The sequence below is a fragment of the Abramis brama genome, assembly GCF_963993115.1.
Source record: "Abramis brama genome assembly, chromosome: 13".
Lineage (NCBI taxonomy): Eukaryota > Metazoa > Chordata > Actinopteri > Cypriniformes > Leuciscidae > Abramis > Abramis brama.
The window spans coordinates 27,354,770-27,367,285 of NC_139975.1; the positions used below are offsets into that span (position 1 = coordinate 27,354,770).

Genomic DNA, 12,516 nt, shown 5'->3' on the forward strand with positions numbered 1-12,516 from the left:
TGTCTCTCGAGCTAACATACATGTTTTCTGAAGTTGATCATGAAATTTACTGACATAGTCTAACACATTTGTTTTCTTAGAGTCCTCAATACCTAGCATTCTTTCTTTTAGAACCTTCAATGGCCCTCTCACAGTATGGCCAAAGACCAGCTCTGATGGACTGAACTTAAGAGACTCCTGCACTGTTTCACGGATTGAGAACAAAAGCAAAGGAACACCTTCGTCCCACTCAGACCCCGTCTCAATGCAATATCTCCTAAGCATTGCTTTTAAGGTCTGGTGGAACCTTTCCAATGCTCCCTGACTTTCTGGGTGATAAGCACTGGAAATGCGATGTGTAATGTTGAGGGAGGTAAAGACTTGAGCACACAATTTAGATAGAAAATTTGTGCCCTGATCAGTCTGAACAATTCTCGGTAAACCAAAGGTGGTGAAGAACTTCGTTAAAGCTTTAACCACTGCTCGGGATGTAATTTTACGAAGTGGAATTGCCTCGGGGTATCTGGTAGCTGTACACATAATAGTCAATAAAAACTGATTACCAGATTTGGCCTTTGGTAAAGGGCCAACACAATCCACTATTACATGCTCGAAAGGTTCACCCATGACCGGAATTGGAATTAAAGGGACTGGTGGAATCACCTGGTTTGGTTTTCCAGCATACTGGCATACATGACAAGTCTTGCAATACCGTACCACATCACGCTTCAAACCATACCAAAAGAAATGCTGTAAAATGCGGTTGTACGTTTTCGTCACTCCTAAGTGTCCCGACAGCAAGTGATCGTGAGCCAATGATAGTACCTGCTGCCGAAAAATAGAAGGAACGACAACCTGATAAACAACATTACACTCATCCTCGATAGTATTTTTATGCCACCTCCGCATCAATAGTCCATCTTTCACCAAAAATGAGACATTGTTAAACTCAGATTTCTCAATCAACTTAAAGCATTTTACAAGTGAAACATCATTCTTTTGGGCCTCAATTAATTGCTCACGAGTTATCACTAATGTCAATGGGTCACTCACTACAACCTCATTCCCATGATCACTGACCTGAGAATTGCCTTCAGGACTTTCCTCTGCCTCTCGATCTACACATATGAAAGAATCAGATAAAGACACTTCACTATCCTTCTTTGATTGAGCACGTGTGATCACACAAGCAGTAAATGCATTTGGATATTTCTGAGACAATTCATCAGTGCTATGCTCTTCCGACAAAGTGTCAACTACTTCCAACAAAGGTACTACTTTTCCTCCAGCCAAATCATTACCTAGAATGAAGGAAACACCCCTCACTGGTAAAACCGGGCGTACTCCTACCTCCACAAAACCAGACACCAGGTCTGTCCGCAGATGAATACGGTGAACTGGAACTCTCATGACTTCCATACTGAAACTCTGTACCAGTCTGCTTGATCCAACTGATGTTTGATCTGAAAAAGGCAAAACATTTGCACACACAAATGATTGGGCAGCACCTGTGTCCCTTAACACTTGCACTTCCACCTGATCTTCCTCTTTCCCTGATAGTGATACATACCCTTTGAAAAGAAATGGTACATAAACACCATCAACTTCATCTTTAGTCTCCTCGAAATGCACACTCGAATTAACAGCATTCACCAATGCAACCTCTTTTGTTTGAGCCTGCTGCTTACGCTTCAAAGTCAAACACTCTGCTATAACGTGTCCTTTTTTATGACAGTAAAAACATTCCCGCATTTCTTTGGGCTTCTCACCACTCAAATTGGACTGCTGAACCTTCATAGGTGCCCTCGAGTAACTTTTTTCCACTGTGCCTGACTGAAAAATATTTCGGTGCGTGAGCACAAATTCGTCCGATAACACTGCTGCCTGAGATAATGTTGCCACTTTTTGTTCATTTAAGTAAAGAACCATCCTCTCTGGTAAACACTGTTTAAAATCTTCAAGTAACACCAGCTCTCTAAGTGATGTAAAATCCTCCACTTTGCTAGAAGCACACCATCTATCAAAAAGAATTCCTTTGTCTCGGGCGAATTCAGCATATGTTTGACTGGCATTCTTCTTACGAGCACGAAATTGCTGCCTATAGGCCTCTGGAACTAACTCATAAGCCCTAAGTATGGTTAGCTTAACCACATCGTACTTAAGACTATCTTCTAATGACAGGGTTGAATAAACCTCTAAAGCTTTCCCAGCCAATTTGCATTGCAACAGTAATGACCATACCTCTTTCGGCCAAACCAAAGAAGTCGCAATCTTTTCGAAGGCGTTAAAATAGCTATCCACTTCCGATTCACGAAAATTTGGCACCAAAGCAATGTGCTTGCCCACATCAAAAGTGGCTGAACTCAAATTGGCTGAATTGTCACTTACCGATGAGGAGTTTCGCTGGACCGAGGCCATCGCTGCAGCCTTCGCCGCCTCAATGTCCAACTGTCGAAGCTTAATCTCCTTATCAGCTTCAATTTCGAGCTTGCGCACCTGTAAACTCAGATCTAGGTCTGCCTGGCGATTTTGTGCTCTCTCTTGAGCTTCCATCTGGAGCCGTGCAATCCGCACTCTAATCTGTGCCTCCCCTGTCGACCTGGGAGTGCCTGGTGAAAAAGGTTCAAAAGGTGGAAGAGTTGTCCCAACATTAGCCTCCGCCTTGGCTGCGACTAACTCACCTTCACTCAATTTCCCAGCATCCTGCTCCTCGCCGGCATGATCTGTTCTTCGGTCTACCTCAGGCAAGCTTAAAACTCCAAAATTGATTAAGCAATCAATTAATTCAGCTTTAATTTTCTTTTTCAAAAATTGTTTGGGAATCGCAATTTGGAAGTGGTCAGCTATTATTAACAATTCATCTTTCCTGCATTTATCAATCACCTCTAATGAGGGATTATCCACAAAGCTCTGCAAGTTAAACGCCATCAAACCTCATCACGATGTGCCACCAGACTAAATTTGCTCTACCTAATACACTTCCACCTGTAGCCAATTAACACATCTCACTCCTCAAAAGAGAAAAACAATCAATTTTTTAGGACGAGCCCCCAATTATGTTACGTTCACATAATGTATTTGGCATCTAGAGGTTATGAAACGTAACAGACAAAATAAAAATAGAGAAAGTTGTTTAAAGTAATATTCTTGCACTCTATTGAGGAAATGTAATGTGATAAATTAAGAAACAGGCAGAGACCAAACTGGATTTGTACTTGCTTTTAGTAAGTAATATAAATTTGATATAACAAAACACCCAATAATACAAACAGTGAATCAAATATACGTCCAAACAATATATTTACAAATTATATACAACATAAACGATAAATGATTACAAAGCGAGGGACAAGAGCGGTGCTAAAGAAAATAAATAAAACAAAACAAGTTAACTAAACCCCAGAACAAACACTAAACTCAAGTAAAGAAAGCAAAGAAAATAATCTTCAGCGTAAAACGCCACTAAATACCCTACCTAATAAACAGAAATACATAAATTGGCACCCACTCATAAACTAGTGTGTTAAATAGTTTTTACTCTGCGTGTTGTAAAATGTATATCACGTGATGTACTAACCTGGTCCCATCGCTATGCAACGATGAAAGACTTAACAAGCTCAGAGAAAATCAAGAGTCGGATCACAGCATAAACGCAGTAAAACAGCGTTACGAAGAGCTCAGAGTAAACTTTAACACACCAAAACTAAACAACAACAAGCAAGAAACAAAATAACCACAAGAGAGCAAAACAAAAGAGAGACGAAGCCGCTCTCCCGCACTGGCATCATTTCCGGATCTTTATACGCACACCCCAGTCTCTGATTGGTTCTCGGGCTGTCAGGTGAACTCAATGAGTGACAGGAACATCCTCCAATCACTGGTCCTGTGAGAAAGAATAGCGGAAAGAGAGAGAGAGAAAACAAAACAACCCTCCCAAACCACACAGGACGTAACACCATGAAAAACAAACTCACCAACAGTAGTACAGGGAACATAGCTAGACAAAGAAACAATGAAGCATGAGGGCTATTTATACAAAATGACAATGAGTAACACAAAACACCTGAGCATGATCAAGACAATGAACCAATGACAAAACAGAACAGATGAGCACATGACCAAAAACAACCAATGAGACCATAACAGGTGTGTTTGACATCGGCTGCGGCTGAATGTAACCGATCGGCGAGAGTTGCCGCGTGCAGGAGCTGAAAACAGAGACGTGAAGTCGGACACTTTCTGTTTCCCGTAGTGACCGCACACGTGGTGTTTGCATAGTTTCCCACAGCTGAAGTGAAGTAAATGCAATATTTGTCAAATACACAGATGTTCCAGAGACATTTTCATTATATACTTAACGTAGGCTTACAGCTTAAAGGGATGTTCGGAGTAAAATCAACCTAGGGTCCTTTGCACCATGACCTTGAGCCAAACACCCCCCCAGAAGCCCTTTTCCCCTTGGTCGAACATTATTAAAGTTAGAGCTTATTTAGAGATATCAGCCGAATGGTTTAGTGCAGGCGCTAATGGATCCAAGGCTGTATCTCATAAATTACCCCACTAATAAAGCTCAGAGTGGTACCAAACTTATACAATAGTACAAATAGGTTCTGTACTCATAAAACGAGGCATTGGAAAGTTTGTAAGTACATCAGGAGTTTATTTATATAACACCTGCCTGACGGCTCATGCTACTGCTAACCCGGACGTCGACGTCACTTCACTGGTTTGGGAAAAGCACGTAAAAGTCCTGGCAGAAAGCGATGCATAAGGATGTAGTGTAACGACAAATTATTATTTTTTCCGAAGTGTTAACAACTTAGTGTTAACTAATAATTGTTGCAAACTAGCACTACCAACAAAATATTAGTGCATTCCTGGAACTGGGCGTCGTTACACTACATCCTTATGCATCGCTTTCTGTTTTGTTACCGGCATGCACTGCTTGGCGATTGGTCTGTGCAGCGCTGCATGAAGTCAAACAAACCTAATATGACACAAGAGACTAGGGAAGCACATGACATGCTCACATGAGGACAAGGGAAGCTCAAGAAAAAACAGGAACTATGACTGTACGGAATTACAAAATAAAAGATATGAAACTATAAAAGCGAACCAAAACCCAAAACAGACATGACTATAATACATAAAATATAAAAAAATAAATCAATAAATTACTCAATCAATAAGTAAATAAATAAATTAAGATTTTATATATATATATATATATATATATATATATATATATAGAAATATATATAAACAAGAAGAAATAACAAGAAAAGGATGTTAAATGTGAAAAGCAATGTTCAAAAAAAAAAAAAAAAAAACGTTGTATGAGTAGACATACAATGTGTAGAAAGGTCAGTTATAGTTAGAGCTTCGTCCCTACAGCCATACACATTTTAAACAAATAATCCTTTCAATGCACACAGAGGATCAGCCACTGGTGCTGTGCCTTTGTCATTGTTTGTGATTTGGTGTGTTTAGTAATGTATTATTATGTTCTGAATTGTATATGTGTCTTTTTAATGTACTGTATGCACTACAGTGGAAAATAATTTCCTCTTTGAGGACAAATAAATATATCTATCTATTATGCATTCAGACATGTTAAGATGTACGAATATGTCTGATTTGAGTTTCGTCCGTTGGCTGACTCTCTTAGTTAGCTGCTACTGTACATATTTTGCTGTTGTTGTGATCAAGCTGGAGTTTTCTCCCAAAATATGTCTTTTTTTTTTCTTTTTTTTTGGGGGGGATTTGGTGGTGCCATAACATGTGGTGCTAGTTGTTGAAATTTTGAGAAGTGGGCATATGGAATATTGTGATAGAAGACAGTTGGAAGTGTCTTCTGTTTCCTCTCTCTGAGAGAACATGAACACAGTCTCTGCTCTCACAGGCTGCCATCTCTTTCTTTGTCACCCTCTCTCTAATAGCCAGAGAGTGATCACTCAGTCTGTATTTGGTTAGTGTCTTTCTCACTTTATGCTCTTTCCCAGATAGCAACATAGTATCGGCCCAGATCCGGCCCACATCTGGTACGTGTGGAATCCACGTGTACCAGATGTGGGCCGACACTATGCTGTCTGGGTTCACAAAGCTCATGGATTCTGCTAATTAGTAATTTAATTTCAGGTGTAAATAGAGCCCCATCTTCTTTTGTAATTTAGTGGCATTTTCCAATAGGCAATGTCATTTTGTTTCTGTTAGTATGCAATTTGGTTGGGCCAGATTGTTGCTTTTAGGAATTTTAACCAGGTTTGAATTTCATATTGACTTGTATTTTTTAATCATGAAGACTCTCATTGCCTTTTCTTTCAGTTCATTCATCTGACTGCTCCAGATTAATTTTGGCATTGATAGTGTTGCCATAGAAACACATAAATTGAAGTCTGAGGACGAACAGCTCAGTACAAAGTCACGGGTTGCCATCTCATAATTACGTGAACGCAGCATAAGCTTGTTGTTTCTGTTCAGATGGAACTTAAAAAAGGTGGCTGCTGTTTGTGGCGAATGGTGACTGTGGCTGCATCCAAAATCACATACTTCCCTATAGTAGCTGAAAAACAGTATGTGACAAAAGAAGTATTACTGAATTCACAATACTCATAAAAGAGTATAGGCAACAAGTACCCGGATGACCTGCTTCTTCTGGCGAGATTCTGAAGTGTGCATTCGATGGACACTTTACTATCCCATGAGGCCACGAGAGAGGATTTGTGAATGGCAGTGAAGCAACACAACTGATGCTGGTAGGCCACATGACAATGAAAACATAGTGAATGTAGTACGTCCAGATTACATTCATAGTACACACATTCATGCTATGTAGATTAGAACATACTTTTTTAGCACTCACGAAGCAACTTTTTCCAAATAAGTACCTACTCAAGAGAGTATCTGCAACAATATAGTGCTGCAGGATGATGCATTTTATTTTAAGCCAATACCCAGCAATAGAATGGAATAAAATTTTCATGAATAGAAAGGCAATTTCTAATAAGTGTTTAAATGAGACTGCAGAGGCTTGACAGGGACATTAAATGTCGTCATCTTGGACAGAATTTTAATATCAGTGCATATCTACCTTGTAGAACCTTAAAGCACTCATTGTATCAACCATGTAAAGACTCTGGTGCACCCCAACCCATCCCAGGCAATCAGATTGGAGCTATCGATATCAGTCAGCACTTGTTATTTTTGTGTGCAAAATATCTCAGCCTAACTTCAGAAAACTGGATTAAAAGTTCATCCTCCACAGCAGAAGTGATCTGCATACATTTTGCATCTCAAGAACTCTTTTATCCACATGAATTTCCTTTTCAAAACTGTAGGTGTGAGGTTGTTGGTTGTTTGTTTTTTTTTAAATAATACCCCCAATGGAGGCACCTTAAGAAATTATGCAAACGCATTTTATTTTAATGCCTGAAACAGTGTTTAATCTTTAAAATCCTCTTCTTTAATCTGGAAAGAAGCATGTTACCACAGGCTGAAGGATTCTGTCACAGTTATTTGACTTATGATCAGACACATAAGGATACTCTGAGTGCAAAACATTTGAATAATGCATGACCAGGACCTTCTTAAATATATTAGATATTTTATATTTAGATCCCACCCTGTTTTGGACTGACTGACATTCCTCAGAAGGGACAACAAAGGCGATGTTCAAATGACAAACATTTAAAGGGAGTCCGTGGAATTTCATGAAAATATAATCCACCTCCAAGAGCACTTTAGAAAAGCGAACCTTCTCCCCCAACATGTTCACGTCATTGAATGCTACATGATGGCAGCGTGCACAAATGGAGACGATTGTTGCCTAATGGATTCACTAAAGTTACAGGCAGCATCGGTTCTGTCAGCTGAGCTCAGAATTAAAACTAAGGTGTCATGATTCTGCCTTCGTGTCCCAGATCTTCTCTTGTCTTGAGGCAGGATCATGACAGACTCATGTGTAAGCACATGGCCATTTGTTTGGGCTGTGTGCTTGCGTTGTCTTCTCACCTTACCCCGCCCCCTTGTTATCTCATCTTGTATCATTATATCATCGCTTACACCTGTGTTCCTGATTAGTTTGCTCCCTATTTAATCCCCTCATGTTTTCTGTCCTGTGTTGGTACTGTGAGTACTTCGTCAGAATCCTGTTTAATGAGAATTGTGAGTTTGTTTCCTGTCATCGTCAAGTCAGAATCTAGTCTTTGTTTATTATCTTGTCTAAGTCAAAGTGACCTCTCCTCAGTCCTGTTTTGTCCACTCGTAGGTTTTGTTTTCTGTTTTGTGTTGTAATAAACCTTGAGTGTCTGCATATCGTCTGCGTTTGGCATTTAAAATGTAATGAAAGAAAACATATTTGGCAGCCGTCTTTAGAGAGTGCTTCCCCTCTTTGACTTTAACTTCACAAAAGGAATCTGGTCCAAATGTTGACTCGCTTGCATGGGCCGCATGCGCTTCACCACTGAGTTATTTAACGGTCTCTTTCAACTCATGCTGAGTTAATGTATAATTTTCACAGTGAGTCTGTTTCAATAGCCTTGATGAAGTTAGCTTGGGGAGGGGTTGCATTTTCTTTCAGTGTTTTTTTTTTTTTGTTCATTACATGTTATTCAAAATCTGCTGAGAAATATTACATTTGACTTGGGAACACCATGAATTTTTTATTTTATCTTTTAATTTTTTTTATTTTTTTATGTATCCTGGGCCTTGCAGGTCTCTTCACATTTAACTTTTTGGTCTCAACCACAGTATGTGTGTGATTTTATCGCTGTACATAATTTCTATTATATATTTCAATCATGACAACTCTCATAATAGTTTTAGGATCAGATTTACTAACAGCAAACCCTCTGTTGGTGTTAAAAACTACAGTCAGGATTTAGCATACTAAAGACTCGCAGTGAAAAATTAGCGCTGAAAAGCGTGACAATGGTTATTTTTGCGGCTGACCTTATTGCATATGCATTTGTATGAGTTTCGCTTTAGACACAATTTATGGGAGGAGAATATTTATATGAATCACGCAAGGTGATTTATTATGGTTTGCGCTCGTCAATTTACTGGTATTTGTGCCATTATTTAACGCAGAAAAAAAGCATGTCTTAAACAAGACGCTAATTTTCGCTGTTCTCGGTAGATTGCGTTGGTCATTATGGAAATGATCTGACGACGTCAGTGTTCTTTAATTTGCATGTCGTCAGTAGATCACGTGCAGAACTTTCCACTCCCATCGCACTGTTTTGGAATTGCGCTCATAAGCTAATTTGCCCTGTTTAGGAAATATGGCCAATATGCTACTGCCAATTTATACACAGATAAGCTTCTGTGAGTATGTAATGCAACTGCGGCATGAATGTACAATATATAAATCAGCAGAGTTAGACAAGTGGAGCTGGTGGAGGTGGAGGGTTTCAGAGGAACTGTGACTAGCCTACAGCAAACCCTGAACTATGCTGCGTTCCAGTCCACTTTTAGACACGCACTTGCGAACTTCCCTAAGCACTTCCCCTCGGGGGAATCCCTGCCGCCATTTTTAAGTGCGTTCCACTTCGTGAAGTGGATGAGGGAAGTTTATATGGACAGACCCTCGTTCCCTCGATTTTGACCGAGGGAGCGAGTCTACTTCATATGTACACTTCAGGCACCTATATGTCCCACAATGCAGTACGATTGTGACCAGTGGCAGCTCCTGCAAAATCTCACAGGGGGGGCAAATGTTTGGATGATTTATAAGTATGGTCCACCCATGCAATGGATAAATTAACAGCTTAAGCATGTAAAGGCAACTTCACTACTTTAATATTAATGAAAAATAAAGTGACTCTTACACAAAAAAAAATCTTTATTTACAATAAATAAATCTCCTTGTTTGTTTCTATATGAGTGTTAACAATTCAGCAGCAAGTCAAAATTAATTCAAACAAAGCCCAGCCAAGATGCGAATTTCCAAAAACGTTTACTCCAATTTCAATTTAATAAGAAACAACTGAAATCACATAACTCACTATTTACGCTACTTGCTCTGGCCAGCGTAGAGCAAATCGCTCTGAATCTGAAGGGCTACATTTTATTTCTCCATTTAATAAACGAACTATTCCGTCAGATAAATATTTGTTGTGAAAGAAATATAGTTACATTGTCAAGCATTTTGTCCAAAATTTAAGCACTTTTCAAACCTTAAACACATCAAAATTCAAGCACTTTCAATGATTTCAAGCACCCGTATGAACCCTGCACATCACTAGTTACACTACTCACTATTATTACACTGCTTACATCACATTACTCGCTTAATACACTGCTTACTCATACTGAAATTTTGCTCTTCTCTCTTTCAAAGTAGCAAAGTGATCAATTACTCTCTCATTATTAGTTCCCTCTCCATGGAAAGCATAGCCAGTGCATTCAGACGATAGAATTAACTGCGTTCGCCATGACGGTGTTCAAGTTCAACTGGCCTCAACTCACGAGATGTCCTAACAGTCTCTCTCGCTCTCGCTCTCTTTTTTTATTTTAATTTTTTTAATCACATTTGATAAAGATATTAAAGTAGTGTTTCATTTTTTCTTGTTGTTCAAATTCAAAATTGTTTTCAAATATTATTTGTCACTTAATCTTAAAGATTTTTAATAGTGTATGTTTGTTCCCACCAATCGCTGCACAAGTTAAGGATACGTATGATGACGAAAGCACGTTAGTGCGAGCCCTCCCGGAACCCATAGAGAATGCACTGCAGTGCCTGCAGTTCGAAAAAAAAACATCTTTGAATGTAAGTCTACGGGAACACTCTGGGCGATTATCAGCCAGAGTGAAATCGCCCAAAAAGAGGCGGTACTCCACAGAACGTGACATGACGCTGATTGGACTATATCCAGAGGCTCTGGGCAGAACATACAGTGACGGCTAGCGTAACTCTGTGGTTGAATGAGATTGTGAATGTGATTGAAAAAGTCCCTTTCACACTTTGGTGGTGCGTCGCCCAATCGCCCTAATGAAGAAACCGCCCCTGATTGTGACGTCACCACAGATCTCGTCTAATCACCACCACACAGACAACTCTATGATATATTAATTATATATTGTTTTATTTAAAACAACCGAAACACACATATAAACATTTGGATGCTGCATTAAACAAATTCTTAAAGGAAAAAAAATGTAAATAATAAATCAACTCCATAGCTGATTCCAAGTGATCAAGGGCTTAGGGCGTTCCAGTTCAGCCCATTGCAGTTTCCGCCAGTAGTGGGCACTCGTGCAACGTAAGCAATGACGTGCATCCGAGTGAACGAGACGGAGGGAAGTTAGCGAGTGAAGGGCATGACAATTTTGGACTGGAACGCAGCACTAGTCTATGTCTGTTGAGCATTAGCAGAGGCAAATCAGCTTGAGCCATGTGGTAATAATGTGATTGCTTGCAGATTACATGTAATGGACCTATGAGCCTGTGCTTTTCTAGAGGATTTATTTCAACATATACAAACATTGACAAACACATATTGTTAATGTACATATGGATATACACTGCTGTTCAAAAGTTTGGGATCAGTAAGATTTTAATGTTTTTAAATTAAGTATTTTATGCTCACCAAGGCTGCATTTATTTGATAAAAAAAAAAAATAATAATATTGTGAAATACTATTACAATTTAAAATAACTGTTCTGAATATATTTTGAAATATAATTTATTCCTGTGATTAAAAGCTGAATTTTCAGCCTCATTACATGAATAATAAATGAATTTCAATAAATGAAATACAACTTTCTATTCATAAAAGAATCCTGAAAAAAAGATTTATACACAACTGTTTTCAACATTGATAATAATAATATTTTTTTGAGCATCAAATCAGCATACAAGAATGATTTCTGAAGTATCATGTGACACTTGCAGTAATGATGCTAGAAAAATTTAGCTTTGCATCACAGGAATAAATTACATTTTAAAATATATTCGAAAACAGTCATTTTAAATTGTCATAATATTTAACAATATTACTGTTTCGATTTTTCGTATTTTTAATCAAATAAATGCAGCCTTGGTGAGCAAGAACATTACAAATCTTATCGATCCCAAACTTTTGAATGGCAGTTTACATTTACATAAATACACTAACATTCAAAAGTCTGGGGGCATTTTTTTTTTTTTTTTTGAAATAAATGTATACTTTTTAAAAAAAAAATTAATTGATTAAATTATGTGTTATTGACATTAAATACATGTATAATGTTATAATACATTTCCAATTCAAATATCAGGTTCCTTTGAACTCTCTATTCATTAAAGTTTCCTGAAAAAGAAGAAACTAGAAAGAACAAGAACGAAGGAAAAACAAACATTGCCACGGTTTCCACACAGATATTAAGCAGCACAACTGTTTTCAACATTGATAATAATAAGAAATGTTTCTTGAGAAGCAATTCAACATATTATAATGATTTCTGAAGGATCACGTGACATTGATGCTGAAAATTCAGCTTTGCCATCACATTTTAAATTATGCAAATAGTTATTATTAAACAGTTATTTTAAATAT

At 38.3% G+C, this 12,516-nt stretch overlaps 1 protein-coding gene across 1 annotated transcript; it reads right to left on the reverse strand.

The window, feature by feature from the left end:
• Positions 1-980: 980 nt before the first annotated feature.
• On the reverse strand, positions 981-3,928 carry LOC311094543 (uncharacterized protein). The gene is made up of 2 exons (XM_084132574.1): positions 1,330-3,928; positions 981-1,097 (listed from the first exon to the last, which is right to left on the reverse strand). The coding sequence occupies exons 1-2, from the start codon at positions 2,905-2,907 to the stop codon at positions 1,032-1,034; spliced, it is 1,644 nt and encodes a 547-aa protein (XP_083988700.1). The 5' UTR covers positions 2,908-3,928; the 3' UTR covers positions 981-1,031.
• Between the last annotated feature and the right edge of the window lie 8,588 nt (positions 3,929-12,516).